The sequence below is a fragment of the Curcuma longa genome, chromosome 21, assembly GCF_044706935.1.
Source record: "Curcuma longa cultivar G26 ecotype Majalengka, Jawa Barat chromosome 21, ITB_CL_G26_1.1, whole genome shotgun sequence".
NCBI lineage: Eukaryota > Viridiplantae > Streptophyta > Magnoliopsida > Zingiberales > Zingiberaceae > Curcuma > Curcuma longa.
In genome coordinates this window covers 2075534-2102456 of record NC_133881.1, presented here as the reverse complement: position 1 = coordinate 2102456, position 26923 = coordinate 2075534, and the positions used below count along the sequence as shown (strand labels likewise).

General features: G+C 34.2%; 1 protein-coding gene across 1 annotated transcript; it reads right to left on the bottom strand.

Annotated features, from left to right (window-relative positions):
- Nucleotides 1-293: 293 nt before the first annotated feature.
- LOC141814761 (pullulanase 1, chloroplastic) lies at nucleotides 294-25371 on the bottom strand. Its single transcript, XM_074702707.1, has 28 exons — nucleotides 25081-25371; nucleotides 24124-24259; nucleotides 23180-23232; nucleotides 22771-22879; nucleotides 21996-22132; nucleotides 21557-21756; nucleotides 21273-21422; nucleotides 19205-19265; nucleotides 18287-18407; nucleotides 16864-16954; nucleotides 16685-16778; nucleotides 16512-16607; nucleotides 15636-15776; nucleotides 14186-14236; nucleotides 13553-13623; nucleotides 13328-13420; nucleotides 11216-11306; nucleotides 10381-10452; nucleotides 8195-8251; nucleotides 5993-6061; nucleotides 5207-5263; nucleotides 4916-4990; nucleotides 1972-2060; nucleotides 1738-1815; nucleotides 1456-1594; nucleotides 903-1012; nucleotides 696-795; nucleotides 294-606 (listed from the first exon to the last, which is right to left on the bottom strand). Exons 1-28 carry the CDS (start codon nucleotides 25357-25359, stop codon nucleotides 496-498), a joined length of 2931 nt encoding a protein of 976 aa, XP_074558808.1. The 5' UTR covers nucleotides 25360-25371; the 3' UTR covers nucleotides 294-495.
- Between the last annotated feature and the right edge of the window lie 1552 nt (nucleotides 25372-26923).

Here is a 26923-nt window from a genome sequence, read left to right as displayed (position 1 = left end):
CATAGATCGATCGTGTAGTAAACTTCACTTTTTATAAAAAAGGAAATCATCTTTCGGTTGAAATTTTCTAACTGCTAATTGACCCCCTCCCACCCCATTATGATGCAATGGTAAAAAACTAAGACAGAATCTCTAAACAAGACAGATTTAAATTTCATCTTAAATATATTATATTTAAGAAATTTGAAAAAAAAAATTATGATGTTCATCAAAATCAATCTACACTTTTTGATTTATTTTGATGGTCCATCAAAAAGGACCAGATCAATCATCTCTAGAAAATTAGTCATGACTATCCTCCTTATGATTTAAGCATCATAATACGTGATGATAAGAAATTTGCAACAGAATATTAAAATTTCTATGAACTTCGAGGTTGCATTGAGCGTTAAAAAAAAAAAGATCGTGATCATTTTATTTTGGAACTTGGAAAAACCCACTTGAAACGATTGGAAAAAAAGGAGCAGAGAGAGAGAGAGAGAGAGACGGAGAGATTCAAGTATTGCGCAGTTCAACGAACACGGACGTGGTCCTCGGAGGAATAATGAAACACCCAGAAGAGGCATCGTATGCTGATTGCTTCACTACATTATCCACCGAGTTTAACTGCATTAGATCCATAATCCACAATCAAAATCATGTTGTTTGCCATTGAAGAAAAAAGAAAAAAAGACAAAAGACAAAAAAAAAATTACCTGCACAGGATGCAGTTGCAGTGTTCTCGACTTCAATGCCGGAATTTCTAGTGAAACTTGGGTAGGACAAACATTGAACAATACAACCACAAGAGAGTAACTGCAACGAAGAAGCCAAACTGTTAGAATCCTGAGCTTCTGTGAATTGGTGGAGCTACAATTCCTTTGGATGACAAACAAAATTCCATTTTCGCATTTGTGACTTACACAGGGTCAAGTTGAGCCATGCCAGGTTTTTCAGCGTCACCATCTTCGATGCTCATAGCGATAATTCCTCGGACCCAGGAGGGCCCTGTATTATGAAAGTGGAGCCTTTCCTGAGGTGGGGAGTCAGATGATTGGTAATAGGGTTAAAGACAATATTTTGCAAGTGAAACTTTCCTATTGTGATGCAACCTTTGCAGTTCCAAGTGTACAACTGGAACAATATGTGGAGATTAAGCTTAGTAGCTTAGGGTCAACTCCTAAATACTTGGAAAGATGGCCCTTGCAAAGTTGTGAATATTCATGCCTTCCATTAAGTATATACGGTCGTATACTTGGGCAAATGCAAGAATGCATGTTGAACCTACTCCATATACATTTGTGTAGCTTTGTACACTACTGAGGTAAGTAATATCAGTTGTAAACAACTGGTCCATCCAGCACAATTAGTTCCATATCAGGTACAAGAAACAGAAAAATGTTGACCTTCCTATTGACTTTATATATCCTCGATTAGCAAAGTGATTATATTCGAGATTTAAGTCAGCAGCCTTACTTGAATGGCATTTGCAGTTCTCAAACGAAAGAGAGGAGAAGAATATCTGATCTTTAATAGGTCTACAAAGTTATCAACAGCTGCAAGAATGTGATGTTTCTGAGGCTTGAATGATGGGTTTGCTAACCTTGGTTTGATCCTGTGGTGATGAATAGATAAAAAAAATTACAATTTCAACCAATTTTTTTTTTTGGAAAAAAAGGCGAGTTTGCTTCAGAACTAGAAAAGAAATATACATATAGGAAAATACCATATTACAACTAAAATGCTGTAAGAACTTACAGTGGCCAATTATATTCATTCTTTTCTCGTGGAGGAAGTCCAACACCCCAATTGTTCGCTTGGTAAGTGAAGTCAAGTCTTAAAAAATGGAAAGTAAAGCATTAAGGATAGTGTCATTGGTTTAAACAAACGGTATCTGAATTTTCTCCTCGAACAAAATTCTGAAATGGAGAACAAAAGCCTATCAACTAGCTAAAACAAACATTACAACTCTGAGGTGAGGGAACATCTAACCTGTTAAACCAATCACCAGAATTATATGAATCACGATCAAGTGACTTTGACCGCAAAATCTCATCCCCACAATGAAAAAAAGGGATACCCTAATTAAGGCAAGTAAATAAAAAAGTCAGAAGTTGCTATGGATGCTATCAATATGATCAATAACAAGAAACAATAGCCAACTTACACAAAAAAATATATAAAATTTAATAAACTTTGACAATCAAGTGACCATTCATCTTGCAAACAATCAAGTGTTTTGTGGAGGCAATATGTTAGAAAATAGACTTAGTTCCAGACTTTAATTTTGATTAAACATGGATCTCCTAGGCACAATAACAATACAAATCCTATTCTTTACTTGGTGCCAGTCAGCGCTTCCTCTTTCTCCACTGCCACTACCTCTCACTTGTCACCTGTAAGTCTGTGATCCTGTGCCTTCTAGTTGTCATCATAACCCAGTTAGCTTGTATGCAGCTGCTAGATCTTGAGTAACCCTAGGGAAGATATTGGTTTTAAATGGGTTAAACAGAGAAGCAACTTTATTGACATGGATCTAGAAAGAGCTAATGTATTAGTCTTAGTTGGAAGCAATGAAAGTTTTAGTTGAAAATCAGCTCCCAGATTGCATCGTGCCAAAGGATAGCTAAAAAAATACCAACCAAATTGCTACTGATAATGAATATATAAATATATGAAAATGTGATTGACAAATCATATTAAGGTGTTGGGCAATGACTCCAGTACATAAGCAGAAGATGAAATCGCAAAGAGGATGAACAAATTAAGAAATGACAACATTAGAGAGAGTCAGAATTGCACGTATTAAGGAAAAACTCCGAAAGACACGTTTAAGATGGTACGGACATGTATTTAGACGAACAAATAAATGCTCCAGTTAGACGATGAGAAACTATGACAAATATGCACATCAAACGAGGAAAAGGAAGACTATAAAAAACTTAGTTAGCAACAATAAAATAAGATAAAACTTATTTAAATATAGATGATAATATAGTAGGGGATAAAGCCCAATGGCGTAGAAGAATATATAACCTACCCCACCTAGTGGGATTAGGTTTGATTGTTGTTGTCGATTGACAAATCATATATATTTATATTTTCGTTGAAAATTATGAATGTAAGGAAAATTCTTTTGCTCAACTACTAATGCTAAATATACTTGAGTTCAAGAATACAATTAATGTTGGCTAGAAAAAAAATACTAACAAATCTGATAGTTAGTTTGTTCATAAATAAACATTAAAATGGGAATATTAATAATAGTGACTAGAAAGAAAATACTAATAAATTTGATAGTTTGTGTAGAATTCAGGGAATAGAAATATTGTACTGCATATTATAGCGAAATAATCAATCTTGTTAGGATTGCATATATAAACTCATGATAAAATAAATCTAGAAGTACTATTGTGGAACCATACGCACTAGACCAAAAATCTAACGGCCTCAAACACTCCTCAAGATGGCGCATAATACTAAGCTTGTTACATTAAAAAAGCTTATCTGGTATGCAAAACACAAACTAAACATGAAAACTATAAAACTCCAATTCATAATTTTCACATGCAAGTGAAACAAAACTTAAGGTTTTAGTGCAACACACATCTAATGATCCCTTCAATCTCAAATTCACAAACCTTTAGAAGATGGAAAACACAAGCAATGATCCCTATAATGTAAACAAACTAGAGCGACAATAAGCGAGGGTAAACATAGAAAAAAAAATGAAATTAAACTAAGATGAAGAGAGATATAAATCTCGAGTGTTCTTCTCCTTAAAGTGGTGATTATATCTACAAGCAATAAACTTGGGAAAAAAGAAAACATCAAGGCTCCTAGAGAGAAGATGAATGGAAAAGCTCAACCCTTTGTTAAAGGAAGCAAAATGAGATCATGATATTTTTCTCTATTCACATCTCACTAGCTTCTAGGTGACTCATAAACAACACTCAAATATATAAAACAGGAAAACAAATGCAAACAAAGGAAAAAGAGATGAGGAAAAGAAGAAAAGAATTGGATTTGCTTGTTAAGAGCAGGTAGAAGGAATTAGATCCATTATATTATAAAAAACAACACAAGATGTAGGACAAGTGGGCACGGCATAGATTGTGTGCAAAGACGATACTGCAATGGCTGTAAGCATCACAAAAGATGGGTGAGAGGGTGGCATAGATGCATGTGGGGGCACTTCACTAAGCACTATGAGACAGATGCAGAAAAATCATGCAAGAGCATTCCAGACATCTCAGCAGCTCTTTTCTGTGCATACTTGGGCTTCTGGAAGAAGACACTGGTTTGCAGGAGGCCTAGAAGGACTATGTGCAGAATGAGGGAGCCCAAGAAGAGATGAGTAGGGTTTTGCTTGGTGTCCACGTGCAGAAGTGATGTTTATTGTTGGTATCAACAGAGGTGCATGGGGATGAGGTGACCAACCTCTCAAATCCTTCATTGTTAGTGCTTTTGTCGCTGCTTCTCACACAAACGCCAGTGGTCCAGACCAATGACAAGAGACTTTGGCTGGTGCTGTAGTGGCATTTGGTGCTGTTGGCTTTGATGACTCAGCCAACCTTGGCAACAAGGGGGAGGACATAATTGATGTTGACACAGACAAAGAAGGGGATCAAACTTGTGACTAGGAAAGCACAAGATTGAGGATGTAGAGAAACGGGAGAGGTCAGCAGCCTCCCTTAAGGGGAATGAAATATTGTATTGCAAATTAGAGCGAAATAACTTTATAAATGTGGGCACATGTAGACTCATTATAAAATCCTTAATCTAGAACTAGCCTAGGACCAGACCCACTAGATCAATAACCTTAGTAATCCAATAATTCAACAATTTGCTACAAAAAATTAACATAAACGAATATTGGAATCTAGAAATTCATTAATGAAACACAACTACTGAACTGTTAAAGCACAAAAAGAACCTGGGAAAGTGCTACAATACTTGTTGCCAAATGGTTCATCCTGCACCTATCATCTACTGAGAGTTCCATTGGAGTCTGCACATAAATGTAACCACAAAGGACAGGTCCAAAGATTTCAGATGAAATAAATGAGTTTGTAGATAATCATTCATTGTGTATTTAACTATGAATAAATTTCGTTCTCAATAAAACCACCAAAAAAACCTTATCAAAGCATAAGCATCCTAACTCCTTCGTTAGTTTGGAAAAACAATTTTTCAGAGGAAGATTTTGGAGGAAAAAAAATACAACCTTCATACTGATTATGTCGAACAAAGTTTCATTGTCATGAGCAGACACATAGTTAACCTGTAATACAGAACATCAGGAGATATCATCAAATAAACTTTTCAATAGTGCACTAATTGCTCCAGCAATCAACAGCATAAAACTTCTAAGTTTAACTTATATGATGTAATGAGCAAAAATTTCCCTCAAGGCGCAAGCTTATATTGATTATTGAGCATCATTTTGCATGATAGACAGTTATTCCTATATGATTACCTGGTGGTAAGCACACTCTAATATGTGCATGTGCGTACCTTTGTGCTGTTTTACGCCCATGTGCCAGGATTCATAAGAAATGTGGGAAGTGATCAAAGGGAGAAGGGCGAACTATATTAAAACTTCATTTGATTCAAAAGATGTGGTCCAACCTTTTTCCATTTATAATTCAGATGATGCCTACTAGGGAAGCTTTTTGTGGCCTACCCTTGACACACATAACAACTGAAATATTACACACTAGAAATGGTGCACCATCAGTAGGTGTGGTGATTAAACAATCTGGCATTTCCCCCCTAAAATACAGGTTTAAGGAATAATGTGGCAAGCTGTTTGAACACAATTTAATGTCCACGATCAGGTTTTAAATGAATCTGAGTAAAAGGAAAAGTTATGCAAGCATCCTGGTTAATTAAAATCTCAGATGGTGGAAAGAAACTGTTATTCACAGCCACCTTATATATTGGAAAAACAAGCAAAGCCTAAACATTGACAAGAATTAAGCCGCTGCTGTCTAGAATTTATGAGACTTACAATTTCCACAGGAGATAAAGTGAATCCCACTGACTTCCCATCATAGGTATAAAATTCAGAGCCTTTCTTCTGTTGACAGTAAGTATTCATAAAAATCACATGGTAAGTTGGCATCATACATACAAAACTTTAAAGGATTTAGTACAGACTACAGAATGCAGAAAAACAATCTCATTCCCATTAGATCATAAGCAAAGAAGAGCATCATTGACAGAAGGAATAAATAAAGAAATAATAGACTCGCTTATATTAGAGTGAGAATACCTAGAAAATTTTAATGACTAAACAAAGTCTTCATCAGAAAACAAACATAATTAGCAGCTAAAAGTCTAAGATAAGTCATACACGAATTTTTTCCATAAATGTATGTAAGTGCTAAATATTACTCGTCCATACAGCTTCAGTATTAGATCTAGAAGCTTGATTATGCTCATGATAGCATCCTAAAGTGAACTTGCTTTTCTTCATATATGGGTTTTAAGAATAACAATAAGAGCAATTTAGATAGTACAATATAAATGAGAATTAGAAATACAATTCTCAGTAGTTATTATTGTTGTTCACATGAAGAAGATACCAAAATATTTCTGAAACATTTACTAAGAAACCAGCATACTGTATTTGTTTAGAAACAAATCTTTCTCATGTTCATTTGGAGTATCAGGTTACCTGTAATGAAATTGGCTATTTGGATGCATGATCAAAAAACTCAATTGGTTATGGCATCAGGGAACCATGTTGTCAGCTAGCCAGAATGGCACCAGTACCAAACCATTCTGAGCTGAGACTGAAATGGACTCAGCACCAGAACTTTAAACCTAGAGTATATCTGTTGTATCACCTACTGTATTACTATGATATTTTCAGTGATCAACCAGACTTCATACTGTTAGAATATATATAATATATAATAAAAAAAGGAGGCACAGGAGAACCTTGCTGCTGCCTTCCCTTGAACCACAATGCAGGCGCTGCCCGCCACTGCTACTATTGCCCTTCCTCACCCAATTGATGCCGCCACCATCACCAAGCTGCCAGCCAACACGGCCCCCTTAGCTAATCACAACAGCCCCTCCCCACCCCTTCTCTATGAAAGGTTCATCCCTCCCCTTTACCACCATCTTCCAACAATCATCTCCCTCCCCTCTCAAAGTATCATCCGATCAACACTTCTCACAAAAATAGCTTTTCTTTCCCTTCCTTAAGAACCTGAGTAGTTTCTACCTTAGACCATGATGAGTTGTGATCCATTATCCCCAAGCACAAGAGAACTACACTATTTAAGGGGTATTAGATGTAAATCGGAGCATTGCAATAAAGGTTGGTGGGCACTTAGTTAACTTTTTGTGACAATCTTCACTTGAGGCAGAAAAGCATTATTGAAACTATTTTCACATTACAAGGTTCTTCGCAGATAGATAGCACAGATATGATCAATGTGAGACCAGAAATGCCAGGTGAGAAAATGTTATACACACAATATGGAACCATGTATAATACCATGCTACATTAACATTGTAATGAAGAAGTATAGAACCATATATCCTTTTGTATCAACAGTATCATAAGATGATATTAGTTCATGTGAAATATACATGTTGTCATTGTACATCTGGAACACTGTTGCATCAAAGAAGACAGTTTTAATTTTCAAGATGAGAGCATATGTTCAAAGTATCAGTCCATGCTGGATAATGGTTGGTGTTAGGTTGATACAGTACATATTGACACTCTAAATTGGTAGTTATGCCAATTCAATGCCAAAGGAAGAGAAAGAGAAAACAAAGGAATAAAGATGGAAGAGGAAGGAGATACGAAAATTAGAGTAAGACACAAGACAAAAAGAGGGAAACATGTCCTAAGAAAACAAAACAACAGAAAAGAGAAAAAATAAAAATAAAACCCTAAACAACATTTACTGCTTCAGTTGGAATAGTCTAGTCTAGTCATGTAATGAATCAATCGGACTTGGACATAGTAGCCATATGCTCAGCAAGTGCATTCTACTTACAGCCATACCACTCTGTACAAACATCAGTACTGCCCATACTTAAAACTATGCTTGAAACCGAAAACATTTATCAAAAAACCTATTTAATTAGGAATTTGACACATTACAGAAGATAGAATTAACATATCGTGTTAATATATGTAGTCCAAGGATATAGAGAGCTAATCAAAAAATAGCAAATCAGCTCTTACTGTTGTTCCATCTTGACAAGTTAGGACAAAGTCCATTAGGTTAGCAGCTAATCCAACCTTCAGAAATAAAGCAACATCATTAGTTGGATCAAATACTTGCATAAATATAATAATAACTTAGCAGAAGATCAAAAGTCATGAGTATTATAAACATACTAGTCATAGCAAAAGTTGAATTCATCAAATTATTTATAGAACCTTAGATTTATTTTGAAATTTGAGACATATTTTCTACATTTAGCATTTGAAGTTATGAAAAACCTCGTTGCAATATTATTTTCAGTAGTTACTTGGTAAAACAAAGTCCTGCACCGATACAATTAGGCTAGTCCAAAAAACTGGTAGTTTCTTTTTCAGTAACCTAATTTAGAAAAGGTTGTTGGCATGGTATAGGATTAATTCTACGATGTTAATTGCTTATATAGATAATAGTTTGTTGTTTATAGGCCATGGTGGGTCTACTGTGTACCTAGATTAAGCCTTTGCCATTCCTTAAGAAACAGGATATCAGAACCAGTGACAACTCTTTAAAGGATGCAACCTTGGAACAAAACATGAACCAGAAAAAAATCATAGAAGATGTGAAACAGAAACACCCCACATCAGCGGGGAACATATAAAGTGTAGCAATTTCTGTTTCCACCCTAAAGTGGTATGAGGGGGAAAAAAAGTAAAGTATTTTCAAATTTGAAAGATCTAACAAACACTATTTAAATAGAGCTTCAAGAGATTATGCTCAAGACTTCAAATACACTATAATTTTGGCCTTTCCTAACAGCACAAGTTTCTAGAGTAAGCACAAAAGCTTTCAAGATATCAAAGCGAAATTTGTGCTGAAATTTTGCTAGTATCAGTTATTTTTAAATAGAGGATAAACTCCACTATCCCACTAAAATATGCTTAAATACCTAAGGGTCCCCCACTTAATGTTTTGAAATTTTAAGTTGGATCGAGCTTCCTCTTGCACGTTAGCATACTATTAGACTATCAGAGTAAATCATTCACCTCTAACAATGTTGGGAGTGAAGATGGATACAAAAAAGAGTACAGAAAGAAAGTAGAAAACTCCATCTCTTAATCTCACAACTCCAAATAAGAGTTCTTAAAATAGCGTAATAACAAAAGGTCTCCCACCTACATGCCTTAGCATTTTCAGTGGGATTGAGCTCCCTCTTGAGCTTTAATAGTTATAAAAATTATACTCTTGGATCAATTAAGTCAGCCCCCGTGTTAGGCTTAAACCAACCCAGTTAGTTTTGGCTATGTATGACTGTACCTCTTGCTTCAGCATTTGTGCTAAATGGTCATTTCATCAAACTTTAAAAAAAAATTAAAAATCATAGCTGCTGATCTATAAATCAGTTAGTCATCTTCTATCATCACCGATCCACCAAACAAGTCACCTTTTTTTTTTTCTTCTTTTGGTAGCCACATGTTGTGAATACTAGCTCAACATTTAAATGCAAACATGAATATTTCCTTGGTTAACTTTGGAGAAACATCATCGACCATTCATCATTTGAATTTCAGACAAAAATGAAATTTAAATAGCTCAATATGCAAGTAGGAAAGTGGTGGAATGGTCTAACTTCTATTGTTAGACAAGCTGATTGATAGAGAAGGCATGAGGGATAGAGGGAGAAGAAAGAAAAGTCTATTTAACAATAATTTAAAAGACCCAAATATTAGTGACAATATAGCCTCATGACTTATTGTCGTTAAGATAACAAGGAGGAGGTAGAAAGTATAAACACCACAAGAGAAAATTTACCACGAGAAAAGGAAGAATGATACACATTATTCAAATAGCTCAGTGAACATATAGAATTATATAATTGAGCACTTTCCTACTTTTAACTGAGGAGGATTCTACAGGCGATCCAGTAAGGTCAGTGCTAGGTGAATTAGGGCATTTGTTTTCTTGCAGCATCAGAATCCTAGAAGCTAGTGGAGAGTCTCAAGGATGTCTGTATCAGCATCTAGGCTACCCTTTTAGGCTCATCCTTTAACTTTGGCATTATCCTTCTCATCCTATTATTGCATTGCATAGTGCCCAAGTTAGGTGACTTTGTTAAAGCTAATCTTACCCAAGCAACAACCTCAAGCATTCAAAGATAGGAGGGAAAAATAAACCTACTAAAGCGAGACGTCAAACGCATTAGACATCAGTAAATAAAGAAGGAAACCTGTATGTGATCTGCAGAAGATGACAGCATAAGATCCGTGACAGATTTATCACCATGGTCATATCCGTTAGGCTTAAAAGGGAAAAAATCATATTAGTACAACATGTATATTTCATGCTTAAGGGGGAAAAATGGAGGTTTCAAGATATAAACTATCCATATAGTTTATATCTAACAAATAACCAGATTAACACCTTTTCATGGATTAAACTTGTGATATTACTCTTCAATTGAACTTCTCAGACAACACTTTCTGATATACTTTGTAGCAAAGTTCTAAGGTACAAAACAATAGTAGTATTTAGTATTTACTAATTAAGGTAAAGTCAAAACTATATTGTTTCTCCAACTAACAGATCTTTGATATCTAGCTAAGAATACGCAAGTCCAAATTGGTTCTTCAAGTTGATCAAAGTCTACATTGTCATCATAGTAAGTACCAATTGGATTATTGAGGTTCCATTTCATTGATACCATTTTTATCAATCAATTCAAACAAACTATTGCAGATTTAGGGATTATACTATGCAAGGGGAATAGTTGATTAAAATGCTATTTTACTGAATTGTTTCCTAATGAAGTGAAATCCCAATTAGTCAATTCATGCTAACTAAGACAAATGAGGATTAACCCAATTCATGTTGACTAGGACAAAATTCAGGAGCCTCTTTGGGTGACTACTTTGTTAAAGTTCCTTCGTTACTGAATGGACTAATTTGGCTAGCATGACCACCAACACTAGCACTAGAACTGGCATAGTTACAGTTATAGCTATAAAACAACAAAGTAAAAAAATAATAAATTGAGAAGGAAATGCAAAGTTCAGCAAGAGTACCTCCAATGATAAACCAGTAACAAACCCTTGCTGAAGTGGATGACCAAATGGTGATCCACCTAAAACTGCATCACGTATTCGATCATTGAAACTGTTGATTCAAAAAATAAAGAATCCAGTAAAATGTGTGTAAACAAAATTAAAAAAGGAAATATTAGACAACACAATGATACTGGGTAGGAATAATGATGTAAATGCACATAAGAAGAAAAGGTGCAGTTTTATTCAAATCAAGAATTCAATTTTGGCTCATTAAAATAAATTTGTCAGATTCAATGAATCAGAAAACTTCACGCAAAACTAAACAAATGAAGCAAAAGGAAATGTTCATTTACCTCATATAGTAATGCAATTGCAATTTAAGAGAGAGTATAGTTATGTAAATGAAGATCTATACAATATTTGGTAGCCTAAACACAAAATTTTGTAATCATACCCTCTATCTTGACTCTAGTACCTGCCACCCAAGGACTACTTCAAGTCAATCTAATTAATAACTTGTGTTTAGACAAGGTTTAAAAATCTCAAGCTTCAGACTTTGGCTGACTGTCTTGATGTTTCAATGTATGGCGCTGATGGAGAATTGGAGGGGAAGGACGAAGGAGATAAAAAAGAAGAGAACACAACTATATACCTAATTTCGGACTTTATATTCCGCCTATATGGTACAATGTTGATATTAAAGGCTACAAAAAAAACAAATTTTATGTCAAGAGGTGTCTAATGTACACACTCATCAACATGATCAACACAATTACATAGAATAGATTACTTGTATTGAGTTTCGGTAATTTATCCAAATGACATGTTTCGACTATGCCACCTAATACGGTACAAGATTTCAAACCACAGTTTAGACTATTTGGCCTTCTTGAACAACACTAGACAAATACGATTGGCATTGATACCAAATTGATGCATAGTGACACTTTGATACTGAATAAATGTAGCATCAAAATTAAATTGAAACTCACATAGAGAATTATGATCAATTGACACGGCATGAGGGATACCTATCTTATATAGAAAAATAAAATAAATTCATAGAGAGAACAAAACTCACAAAGTGGATTTTTTATTGAATTAGAAGAACAATTGAAGAATTACATCTTTTATAGAGCCCAACCTAAACAAACTAGGAAAATAATCAAATTCTAAATCAATATAAACCAAACTCCTACCATTTCTCTTCAAAATTTAAATATACCAAAATTAACTCCTAATTTTAAAATAATTCCTCAAAAACTAATTCTCCTAAAGAAGATATGTTACCAAAATCAATTTTACAAAATCTAAATCTTTTAAAACTTAATTCCTTGTTTGCATTAACCACCAACCAATAACATTTTCCATCAAAAACAAATACTTGTATTTCTTCCATGGACTGGGGTGTCTATCCATGGATTGGGGTGTCTATCAACACATTAAACCACAAGTGAATGTATGTAGTGATAGAGGAAAAGGAAAAGGACAAACACAAGGCAGATCCATGGCCAATAATGAGATTAGGTTTGATTGATATAATTTGACGCGGCACTAGAATAAATTTGTATGCCTTAACGACCAGCCTTATGGGGTTGCATATACCAGTCGACAATCTCGTGACGGGGAAATATCAAATCAGAAATTGTGCTCATCACTGAATTGTTTTTCTTGATCACTCCTATTATACTGTGCTCTATGTTTTTTTACATCCGGTTCATAGCTTCATGACCAATTTGCAATTTTCTATGGCATTCAAAGGATTTAGGATAATTTTAAAAAAATCAGCATGATTTAATGGAATTTATTCAGCAGTAGAACATAATGCTATGCCATGGTATCCTGGCATGCCAATCGCCAATCATCAAAGGAAAAAAAATATATAAGCTTACTCATCACATTCCATTAGAAGAAAGCCCTCATCTTAAGCCTAATATGATATATCTCAAGCATGCAAATAATGCATGTATTCACACTTCTATAGTTAAACCACACCGAGGAATCAAGAAGTTAATATGAAACCATGAGTGGCTTTTAATTCGTATATATTTCTTGGGAATAAATTAACTCTTGCAAATTTTTTTTAAAAAAATGTTGCAACAAAAACTAACTTATGACAAGATAGAGTACCTCCCGATTCCAGTTCCTGGTAGGTTAAATTGTGTCGCATTGATCCCTCGCTTATTGTTTGCAACCTCACCAAAGTCCCATCCTTCACCGTAACTAATAAATGGCAAGTTTACAAAATCAAAGACACACTTTTATGTATAAATCTCAGTCAAAACGACCACATGCTTCTACCAAAATGTTCAACAACAAGAATATAACCGATAATGAATAAACCAAATCACTCACATATATATCATTGAACCATCTACTCCATCCTTGTCTTTAGACAGGCTTTGAAGAATACTCTTTGCTTTCACCTGAAATAACAAATAATAGGTGTACAACAAATAATGCAAGCATGTCACCAGTAATAATCAGGAAGGAGAAAATTCAGAATGTCGTACTTCCAATTTCATCAAAACTGACTAACCACCAAAACAACCAAATCACTATTACAGGGAGATGTTTTGCATGTAAATCATCAGCAGGACTAAGAGACACTGATAATGATGTCTTTTTGGTGAATTTTTGTACTGAAAGCAAAAAAACAATTATGACCTCAAACAGATCAAATTTTGGGCTAGATCACTCTGATTGCATCAGGAGAGACTATTAACTTCTCTAGGATGAAATATTAAACTTAAAATTATGAACAGTTCATCATCATTTCTTATCTGATCACTTATATTTCACTAATCTCAAGCAACAGTACTGAAAAATAAGTTATGTTGATTTTACAAGTTGGAGATTCTGCATTTAACTAAGTCTGGTACAAAAGGACACTACTTGACACACAATTGAAACAGTCATGATCGTGCTAAATTTGTTGTGAAAATAATAAGAATGGTAGAAAACAGCAGTGAGGTGAGGGTTATGCACCATAGTGCTCTTCATAATATGTCCCATGAGGTCAAACCGGAAACCATCAACCTGCAAGTGTAATCAAAAGTCAAAACTCAGGACCAAGTTCGATTCTTTATTTGAGTTGCACATGAAAGACAGATAATTTGACGAGAAACATTCCTATCTATAAATACAGGATTAGAAAAAAAAACTGAACTTGAGTTACAACATGTATCTAACCACAGACAATGAAGGTGATCAAGACAGAAAATAAACCAAAAACAAAGTGAAAAAATTCCCAGCATCCTGAATGTTCTGTTGTCAGACAGCAGCAGACAGTATCTATGAGAAACTAACTAGCTACACATGAAAATTGAAGAATGTATCCTATTTTATCAGCATCAAGTATTAACAAACTTATCAATGCACACCACAATGCCAATGTGACTTAAAGGGAAATATGAAGATTGCTAATTTTGCTTCCAAAGAGGATGAAAGAATAAAAAAGAATATTAGCTTCCAAAATGTTAGGACTAAATTAAGTAATTTCGCTTCCAAGGAGGATGAGAGAACTAAAAGGAATGCCACTTCCACACTGATTGGACTAAATCAAGATTCCTCTATGGTATTATACTACAAACATCCAATAACATGAAGGCATGTTTCATCTTACATTTCTGCCAGGTTAATAATTGATAGAGATTGCTAAGGGATATGAAAGAGTGCCACTGTCATTTCATGCTAACCAACCTTGTTGTGTGATGAGATAGTAGTTTGCCAACTGACCCCTTCAAGTTACATATTCAGAAGATTCTTTATGCATGTGTATGGCTTGGCATGGTAGAGGATATGTAGATGATGAAGCCTACCACTAAAAAGTAGTTTTCTCCTTCAGTACTGGCCATTATGATAGGTATACAAACACATAACTGATGTAGCACAATAAAGCTGATATTAATCCATAAGGTTCAAATCTTTCTCATAGCCATAGCATGCAAGCAAGTACAAATTAATCTGATAATGTATTTGTACACAACTAATATCCGACAAATATTAACACAATATTGTGCCAACTATAAAAGGACCGTAATGTGACATTGACAAATGAATAATCAATAGCCAAAATAAGTTCTTTAACCATTGGCAAAATCATAAATTTGGTGCAAACATGAATCACCTTGCTCTTGAATCAAGGCGATTGTCACTTGTGAGAATCATATACTATAAAAGCTTACTAATCTTTCTTTGAAAAGAGCTTTATAACAGTGCTTCCATTTGAGATTGCATAAATCTAATATTTAAACTCCAAGATTAACATAACATTAGATACTCAAGAAGAAAATAAACAAAAATAATTTTAAGACTTAGACTTTAGAACACAAAACCACCAATTTATATACCCTTGAACTCAAACCCGCCAAATTTATAAACTGACTCTAGTATGAAAATTCTTATATCGTACTTGTTTAAAACCATAATAGATTACCTTATAGTCCACAGCCCAGCATGTAAGATCATCAACAATTAAACGGTCCATCATAAAGTGCTCACTAGCTGTATTATTCGTGCAAGTGCTGTTCTCAATACCTCCTTCAGTGTTTCTTCGAAGGTAATATCCAGGAACAACCTGTAAATTATTTGTATTATGAAGAATAGCAAGTGCAACTTAATCTGGTAAACTAGGATTCTGAAAAAAAAAAAAAAGGAAAAAAAGAAAAGGAACAACAGAATTTCTGCTGAACAGCACAAAATTTTAATTTCAGCCACTCCTAAAAGCTTTCAGGCAATGTAGAACTCATATCCATAATGTGGATTGTTGGTTGATCTCCCAAAGCTCTCTTTTCAATTCTCACCCTCTTGACTATGGCTCTCCCACAGGAATCTTTTAAAATCTTTCTAGTCTCAACTTGCTCATTTTTAAAATTCAAACATAGATTGGCTGTCTTCAAGTCAAAGTTTTCACTTCATTTAAGATTCATTGTGAAAAGATAAATCCTAATTTTGGCGTGTATAATTCATTTTTGTGATAATTGATAAGCAATGTATTACTCTTACCTTATTTCATCTTAGACTTAAACTAACATACTATCCACAGACCATATCCTATAGGCACCAAAGTGTTGCAACCATGTGTCAATACGACACCAAGGCAATCTGGTCCAGAACTAGTGCACACATCCAAAACATTGATCCATGGACTGTAGGTGTCTTTCCTATTCACTCTAGCCCTTCGCAGAATCTCTCATTCATAAGAGTTAATATTATAATTAAAGAAAATAAACAATTAATCTGAATTTAAAAGTTGTAAGGATTAAGGAGCTTTTTTTACAAGTGAATGATGCCATCTTTTAAAAGGCATAACCTTATCGAGGACAGAGTTGTCATCAAAGGGACCACTGGCAGCCAAATGGTTGTAGACAACATCGAGTACAACACGGAGACCCATTCGGTTAAGTGCCTGAAAGTAACATCTAGGACAGATTAGATCACATTATAGTATTACACAGAGATCTGATAAAACTATAGGCTCTGCACCTGAACCATCTTCCGGAATTCCAAAATGCGATTTGGTCCATTTGGATCTGTAGAATAGCTTCCTTTTGGGACACCCCAAATTACGGGATTGTACCTTGCATTGCAAATTACCAGATAAAGCCAACTGCACATATCAAGAACAAAACAATACAGTACTGGAAATTAAATGTTAAATATACCCCCAGTTATAACCATCTTCATCTTTAATTGCTGTCACTTCTGCTTGTTGTTTATCAGAATCTGGGGGCAGTTTGGCCATTTCAACTTCATCTATGGAGCCAATGTAAAACCTTTAAATCAGCAATAATGTAAAGATAAAATTTCATTTAATAAGAGGTTAGGAAAATAAAATTGAAGAGCCAAAATCTATGGAACACAAAGGAAGCTAGCTATTTAAATGGAAAAGGAAATAAAGACAGTTACGGAGATTACATAGTTGAGCAACATTTATAAAATACTAATATTTAAAATAAAAAAAAGGTCATGGGTACAAAACCAGGAAACAAGCTAGATTATTGCAAAATTTAAGTCGAATGACAATCAAAATGTTTTTATCTATTGGACTATAAACAACAATTTCAGTGGCCAAAGTTATCAATCTGCACCTGTCAAAAAGGATACAGTTTGGGTTACTACCTTACTGGCATCCGTGCTTCAACCAAAAAAAATTATGCAAACCACAAAGACTTCAACCAAAAAAAAAATTATGCAAACCACAAAAAACACCCTCAACCACAATGATAATAGTTTATGTGATGAACTGTCATTAAGAATTTTAATTAAATTGTACATATGAACTGAATCCTGATCAAGATGAAAAACCACATAAGTGTTTAGTATGGATTTGCCAAGTTTTTATTTTTCCCAATTTGGATCATGTTGAATTGTTTCTAACATAGGTTGGAGTTGAAGCAGTCTCCAACGAACAGAAACAAGATTAAATAATGCAGCGACATGTGTTACATGTATGTGTGTTATATTCTATTATTGGATATGATAATTTCTTATCCAGCTTAGAATGAGTAATTTTCTAATATTAGTTGACAAAAGTAAAAATTCAGTATTTTCAGGACAACCACAGAATTTGTTCAGATCATTGATTTCATTATTCTTTTCCTTGAGTTCTTGTGTGCAACAATTACCTAAGTGATGACTGTTGGAATAGTTCAATTCTGCCATATTAGAAACAACAAAAGCTCTTCTATCTCATTTTGTTTCTCTTTCTATTAATTTTCTTCAAGGCAGTGGTACATCTTGCACTTAAACAAGACAGAAATCATTTCCTTAAGCTTTGACTAATAAACAAAACAGAGAGTTGCAGGCGGATCCAAACTTAGTTTTTTCTCACATTATTTTCAACTATAATAGGCCTTTTGCAAGCTACATGGTGAAACGCCATAAACAGCCAAACTGATTACAAGGCATAAGCAGAAAGTTGTTAATAGCGTTTATACTAGACTGATGTAGAAAATTGAGGTAATAACAACTAAAAACAGTAAAACACTACATTTGCACATTTGGAGCATATACAATAATGTGATAATGAATAGGAACAAGTATTAGCATAAAGAACCAGTGCTATGTGATTTCATGAAATTTTACCAATATTTTTCCAATTGTTTTTATCATCGTCAACACCAGCAAAATGAAAGCTTGGAAGCAAATGGACATGTGTTAGACCAGCATTACACAGTTTCTTCAAGTGGGTTGCACCAAGTGAATCCTGCATCACATGGACAAGTGAAGAAAATTTCTTAAAATACAGCAAGGACAAAATATTTCTTGGAAATTAACAAGAGATGATGACTTGATTAAACACAAAAAATACATCTCCTAGTTCTCAATTGTGCTAAAATAAAGAAAATAGTAGAGTTAATTTGTGAACAAAACCAAGATTAAACAACATTGAAAATTTAGTCTGTATATCTATATTAAAGATTTTCTCTGAAATCTCAGTAGTCAGTATAAAAAGAGCTGAGGCAAATAAAAGAAGATGCTTACTGAGTCAAAGCAAAGTTCTTGCAAATCCTACATTTGTTGCTTACTCATAAAATATAGTAGTTAGAAATAATTATGATACACAAACTATCTTGAAAAGGTAAAGGATGTCATATTAAGTAATAGAACAAGGAACGACAAATGTCTATCAGAGATATCAAGTTACAAAGAGTGGTCATGTATATATCATTTACATTGAAAAAGATACTTCCAGAATACAATTATGGCTTAAAATATGGATTGGAAATGCTGATACATACAGTTACAAAGAGTGGTCATGTATATATCAATGATTTGACTTGTTACACTTGATGCCTTGACAGTACAACTAGGTACACAGCCTACTAAAGAGGAGCCAGATATGTAAATGAAAGTAGGACACAAACAGTACAAGAATATTACACAGCCCCATAAGCAATTTGGTGAATTTATTGTTGTAACTGAGAATAACTTGTAGACAGAAGTGCTATGTTACTGCAAACGAAAATGTTTTTATTTTATATTTGGCATAATAAATGCTACCTGTGATGTGAAGGCAAGGAAGCCACCTTGAGAATCAAAGTCTACAATTTGATCATTTGCACTGACAAACAGATAATGTATCAAGCATACTTTCTTTTTGTATCTCAAAAGAAAAGGTCGACACAAATGAATACTGTTGGCTGCAACAAAAATAACAAACATAGGCGGGTATCTCTTCTAGAAAAATAACATATTCGATATATAATTCCTAGAAGGTAAATACAATTGCAGTTCAAAATGCATATAGAGCTATAGATCACGTCCAAAGACAACTAAGTTGAATGTTAATAAATGAGGATTTTGTTAGACTTTATGATTGACAAAAGACAGCTTATATGCTGCAGATGTTTCTAATCTAGGTCTTTATGACCCACAAACGACAATTCCATATGCCGTAGATATACCTATGGATTATAATTCTATTTTGCTGGCAATCATATATTCCGGGAAAAATATATAACCTCTTGGAGTTATTCCATATGAAATATAGAGGAAGGTCAAACGAGTTATTAATACCTCGTGACAATATAAGTGGAATCTAGCATACATATGACTAGACCAATCAGTTTCTCAATGACTAAATTTTTTTAATTATTAATAAAAAATGTCAAAAAAAAAACAGCAGAATACATTGACAACTGTTTTTTCTTTGCTGATATTAAATGAGAAAATTCCATTTTGCCCCCTGTAGTTTACTTGCATTTCAAACTACCCCAAAACTTTGAAAGTTGTCATTTTAGCTCTTACTTTAAAACCCTTATCCAAATGTGTTGTCCTTTAATTACTAACAGAGCTATCAGCCATGTGCACTGTGACAGAATAGACCACAAGCTAATCTGCAAATTAATTTGAGCTGAATTTTTCATCAAAACAAATTTTTTTAGCAAACAATTCTGATATATCTCTCTTCTAGTGTCGACAAGCTCAACTGGAAAAAAATTTTGAATTTTAGAGTGGGAGTTGATTTAGTAATCAGCTTATGTCATCAGAAATTCCTCTGCAAACATGTTCACAAATCATCTTGCAGACAAAATTTTCATTAAAGAGTTTTTTGGGGTCAAAAAATGCTGATATATTTTCCAGTGGCGTCATCTTTGATTCTTTAGCCTGCGAGTTGATTGCGAATGAGCTTGCACCATGAAATATGGCACAAAATGCACACCAATTGATTTGCAAATCGGCTTACAGTGAAATTTGTCCACAAAATAAACTTTTTGAGCAAAAAATTCTAATGTATCTGCAGTGATATTGGTAGATTAAAAGTGGCTAAAAATTTATATTTTTAATCATAAATTGATTTCAGCTTGTGACGTCAAAACTAGAACAAAACTAGTATGCAACGCCTACAAACTGATTTATAAATCAACCTGCGGTGAAATTTTTCATCAAAAGTTTTTTTAGATAAGACAATAGATGTCTTTCCAGTGGGGTTGATAATTCAAAGGCGACAAAAACTTCAACTTGGTGACTGCAAGCTGAAATTGCAGTATATTTATATTCTATCACATATTACACACATGATGGTTAATCTGGGAGTAGTTTAGGGAGGAGGAAGCTATTTCAACAAAGTTTTTAACTCTATGGTAAGATGGCAACTTTGAAAGTGTAAGGAGCATTTCAAAAAATTAAACTACGGAAGATAATGAAATTTTCTATTTTTAAATTATTCATTCGAGTTATTTAGCTATGTGGGTCTGTTTACACTTAATCACATATTCCTCTGTTTGCAGAATGTGCAGTTTATAGCATTATAAGCATTAAATTTGCTCCTGTGGAAAGAACCAAATTACCTTATGTTGTCAATAGTACAAATCCAAACACTTAAAGATAAGGCACAAGATACATATAAATGCAACCACCGATTAAGGTGGGCAGCCCAGCACTATATTGCAACTTAATGTGGAATTTATGTTCATAGTAACCTTTTTTCACACATGGACAACGAAATCAATGTTTTACAACTACCACTAACATATTTTCCAAGGAAAGAAAACAAATAGCAAAGCTTTAGGGTTCAGAGACAATTTTTTTTTTTTAAAAGGAAAAACTAAATCCAAATTGGGCCAACCTGAAATCCCGTATATGCAGTTCATATATGCTGATATCAGAAAAGGAAAGAAGCTCAGGCTTTTCATCTGCCAATTTATCCCATCCAACTGGCTTTAGATTTTTGCTATCGAGATTCACCAACCAAGTTCGCCTACCATTTGAGGAAAGTCTGATCCAACAAAATTTATTAAAATTTAGTCCAGAGAAAGTGATCCATGATTATCAATCCTGAAGTTGATCTATGGAAATTTTGAAGCTAGATATGCTGGGGGAACCTTCAGTAGCAAATCATAATAAACTTACCCACGAGCATAGGGATCAACAACAGTGCAAATCTGCACTTGCAAAATGCTTGGATGATAGACAGAAACTTCATAAACGTAATAAAGACCTTCCCAGCTTCTTGGTCCAACAGCACTCCAAACACCATTTGTCTCCTCAAGCTTAACTCTTTCTAGCAAGTCTCCACCCAAGGGATCCTCATAAAAACACACGTTCACCTCCTAGTTTCCAAAGAACAAAAGGTTAGTAACATTGCTTGTCTTCTTTTGCAACGGAAACACAACTATCATCATTAAAAGGAAGTTTTCCCTTTTTGTAAAATCTGCCCTAGATATTAATTATTGTCAAAATGCTCCTGAAGTTTGCAAATTCTCATTCTGAGTTTTAGTTTTAAATGCTCTTCAAATTAAATTCCCCCTAGAGGAGAAAAATTCACAAGGTCTGGAGCAGCATCTCATACTTGTGCTGTAGGAGCCCAAAGATGAAGTGTCACAGATTCATTGTCGAAAGTAGCACCAAGAGGCCCAGTGTATGCAAAAATGTCATCAAGGACACCAGGTATCTGGAGGCTAGTAGCATTCATGCATTTTCCATCAACTATAAAACAGAAATGGAATAGCCAAAGTTAAAATTAATCATGTAAATACATCAAAATTGAAAGATTAATTTAGTAAATGAAATGTCTGCATTGTATAGGGATTTGGATGTGTAACAAAGAGATGACAGCCACATTGGTCTTTCCATTCGAATTTGATTAACTTTTTCCTACAGCTTGAACCAGTGATACCAGCCTACAACCACTCAGAAGAGCTTTAGAACAAATCGGGTCCTGAATCACCTCAACAAATTCAATGTTTGACCAGCTTTTTTCATCATACGAAAATGTCCTAGATCGGCTCATACCAACTTCCACACTAAACACTGTACATTATTTTCCTCCATTGGATACTCAAGTTGGGAACCTATCACAGAGTATGAGACTCCAGCCAATGTAAGGTCTGTTGAGGGTCACTGGACACCATTTTATCCTTGCATGTGAAAAATGAAACAAACTTCCAATTGAGCAACTTATTGCATCAAGGAATGGCTCTCCAGTAGCTCTTCCATGTGCAAATAAATAAAATCTTAAGTAATATATACAGATAGCAAGTTGTGCTAAGCTATAAGTTTGCGAATGTGTGACTGTGTACTTGTGTATCTTTTGTGCGTGATATGAACAACATGTTGATATTTACCACTATAGGAAGCAACTGCCAACTGGCATTTGAGAAGGCTTTCAGCATCTAAAGAAGTTGGTAACTTAAATGCTTTATAGGTTGCAATGTGTGGAAACTTTTGAATTACCTGAAACATGGAACAGCGAAATTCATATCAATAAAAAATGATAACTTGACAAGATTGTTAACACTTTTCATATTTCATAAGAATACAATATTTTAAAGAAAACTATGTGTAGCTTAAAAAAGTAGAGATTGATAGACTTTTTGTTTTTGCCATGGTGTTAGGGCATATATTTATGAAGTTTCGATGTCAGGAGCACAGGAGCTTGTAGATGCATTCATTGTTCTCTGTGAAATGAAATCATTCTTTCTCCATTTGCAAACATCAAAAAGTAGATAGAGAGATAAGTTAATTTTGTCATACATTTGTTGGTAGCCCACAACGCTCTATTTCAAGCTGAATTTGCACATCATAACCTGCAATAAGATAATATAAAACGTTATAAAAATTGCCATGACCATGACTGTCCATGTTGTGCCACAATAAAGTTCTTTCCCAAATGGGCAAAGAGCATTTTAATGTTAATCAACTAGAAATAGAAAGATGCATTTATAATTTATGTGTAAGAGATTGTACTAGATAATGTCGTCATTGGAGCATTAGTTATGTTTTTTGCCCAAGAGTTTAAATTCTAATATGATGTATCAATGACTTAGAACATTAATTAAACATTTAGAGCTATAAGACATAATAAAACTTCCAAAGACCGACTTACTAATTGATCTTGGGAAGCTAAGTTATTTACCTTGTGCACTCATAAAATTGTGCTACAGTATGAAAGGATATAAAAGAAGATGAAATCAATGTTCTAAGAATCTGAAGCATATGAATCATTTCGCAGCATTATACTATGTACAAAACCATGCTCAATAATCAGTCTCAAACATGGATGCAGAAGTGGTGGAGTCGTGCCTGATGCCAACATATCAAATTTTATAGGCATGGATCTAGATCCATCAAATCTCCTGAGAATATTAAGAAAACAGTATGCTTTAAAAAATCTAGTAATCCTGATTATTAAGGTTCAATGAAAATTTGCTAAGGATTCTAATCATCCTGTATGGATCTCAAACTCTGGAGGAGGATTGTATTTAAAATTTAAAACATCAAAAATAGCTTAATTTAGCAAGATGTCAACAAATCCCAATATTCTCACAAGTATAATATTGCCTTAGCAAGTAGCAAAGATATAAGAAATCAGCAATTTCAAAGTACACTAGTAATAGTAACTAAAAGATACCACACTCATAGAAGTCTGCAATATGATAGAATATATGGGAACTTGGGCGAGAGATCATGTTTCACACCTTGAATGCCATTGTCTGAAAAGTGTAGGTTAGCCTTCCTACTAGCATAGAAAGAAACTGAAGTTTCATCATCACTAATGTTCCAAGCAATGAGGGCTTTAGTAACCCAAAAAGCCCTTGCATATGATAGAAAATCCTGCATGTACATTAGAGAAGTTGACTAGAAACAAGACAAAGGATTCAGCATACTAATAAGTAGTGGCAAAAAAAATACATAGATGGATTGAATTTATTCCTCAATTACCTTTATAACATAGTCACCATCAGGATTTGCAGTTTAGTCAAACCTGTGCTAATGGTTTTACAAACTTGAGAGAAATAAAATTCAAATGGCACAAATCTTATTTAGACGGTCAAAGTTTTACAAGGATACACTTTGACTTTATACATATCATAATCTTCTTCCATTAACAACGTCAAGGGATCTTCTTAAATGGAAGATCCTCCATTTTCTTCTCTATTGGACAATAATCTTCTCAATTGAAAGATCTCCATCTGGATAATACTTATTCAGGCTTAGCCTTTCAAATATTCACGCCCATGTGACACTAGATTATCTTTTGGATAGACCCTGAAAGGAACTTTGGAACACAACAAATGTGCCCAATGTGTTATCGTCTAATTCACCCACCACCATTTTTAGAACGTTCAGTGTATCTACTCGATAAGATTGATCCAAATCATACCAGATCTTCATTCAATCAGTTTCTTACTTCCTATTATGAATTTGATCGAGAAAACAACTTGAATAAGACACGAAATTGACAACGATGTCTTCCTTTTTCTAATGCATTCTTTCATAATTCAAAGTGACTTATTTATCCCAGAAAGAAAAAGAGATATTTACTTGAGGAAAAAAAATAAAAAATCTCTGCAATCGAATCGAGTGCAAGAGGATTGATCTCAAGTTAAAGAGACGCAGGAATCTCCAATGCCATGCAGGGGGAGAGAGGGTACCGGAGGGACGGTATGCTGAAGCGCAGCTGTTTCTTCCATGGGAGCGTCAGAAAGAGTGCAAAGAGGCACCGTCCTACGGCCGCTCCTTGGGCGACGTCGAGCTGATAAACAGGAGGCGAGGCTGTGTGAGCGACGGGGGGAGGAGAGGAACGAAAATGAAGGGCGAAGAGAAGACGGCGAGTGAGTGGGAGGGAGTGGCGGAGAACACGAAGGAGGAAAGGGGAGATTGGTGGAGGAGGAGGAGGAGGAGGGCAAAAGAGATGGTCGGCACAGGGTCATGGTTATCCCGGAGAAGTTTGTTTGTTTGCCTTTCTGCCGATGACGAGCGTCGCTTTTATTCGCCTTCTCGCGTGGTTGCTTCTCCCTTGGGGAACGAACGGAAAGGCTTCTCAATGCCCAACGGATCACACTTTTTGTTCTTTTTTTCGTTCTTTTTCTCGGTGCCCAACGGATCACACTTTTCTTTTTTTTTTCATTTTTTTTTCTTTTAATTCAGATATCCAACGGATCACACTTTTAATTCAGTTTCTTTTAAATATTTTTATTTTTTATTTATCTATCTCACATGAGATCCAAATATTTACTTTAATTTTTTTATCCTTATTTCCTACTTATGTTTTTTTAAAAAAAATTATATATAGATAAAATAAGAAAGGTTAGATTCCTCAAATGTACAATCAAAAGATAAGCATAACTCAGGCAAGCACTAGCTGTTGAGCATACACATATTACTCATCACACAAGAAACTACATCAAACTCATGACACTACCAACACTAAGACATCATAGTCCCACATGTCCACACATAACAACACTTGCATGCTCATTTACGGATCATACAAAGCACCACAAATTACAAAATCAATCTCATCTCAGAAACAGAGTCATCGGTAACTTAGATGCTACCGTGACTTGAGATCTACAAACTGATACATATGGACATGCACCTTGTGAAAAATCCAATCAAAATCGGGGATAATATCTTGATAACACCTTCGATTTTGTATCTCCTATATATAGTATATCAAACTAGAGATGCACCATTTGGGAGGAGACGTTGGAAATAAATAAGAGGAGGAAGAATTTTTATCCTTATTTGGGATGGAATGAGTTAAAAAGAAAGAGAGAAAGATAAGTTTATCTTTTCATGCTCATAAATCATTAGAATTTCTAACACTCCAAAAAGAAGGAGAAACGAACTCAAAAATATTTTATTTTAATTTTAATTTTATTTTAAAATATTTATTTTTAAATTAACTAATCTATTTAAATATTTCATCTTTGTATTGTCATTTCTCACACAAGCCACGCCGTCATCGATCAGTATCCAATCGCTCGCACTCTATAACGTCGATGTCGACGTCGACATCAGCATTGGTGATCGTCGTAAATCTTTTCGAAGACAAAACTTAATCTTCTTCTACTCCATGATAAAGATTTATTCAAAAAAATATGCATTGTTTATTTTAAAACTTTCTATATCTCAATTTTTACATACAATATTGATAGAATTTTATAATTTTTTATCTGTCCTCTACATACGTTATTTTTTTAAGAAGTAAAAGTATTTTTATAATTTTATATATTTAATTTTCTTTTGTTTTTTAAATAAAATATTAATAAACTTTCCATCATTTTATAAACATAAATATTTTACTTTTTTTTATTCTTCCTTCTTTTTTTCTTCTCCTCCTTCTGTTAATAATCTTCTCCCACCCCATCCAAATAAAATCCAAACAAAACTTATATGTTCACTTTATAGTCTAATATTTATTTAATTCTTTATAATATATCAGATTTATCTATCATTTCATAGAATTTTTCTTTAATTTTTTACAATAAA

What these genes read in the sequence shown, in the direction of transcription:
- LOC141814761 (XM_074702707.1), bottom strand. Translation starts at nt 25,359, where the DNA reads ATGACCCTGTGCCGACCATCTCTTTTGCCCTCCTCCTCCTCCTCCTCC. An exon ending in TTCAGCATACCGTCCCTCCG is followed by an intron (nt 24,260 to 25,080) that starts GTACCCTCTCTC and finishes ATGTACATGCAG; the next exon opens with GATTTTCTATCATATGCAAG. An exon ending in GAAGATGGTTATAACTGGGG is followed by an intron (nt 16,779 to 16,863) that starts GTATATTTAACA and finishes TTGCAATGCAAG; the next exon opens with GTACAATCCCGTAATTTGGG.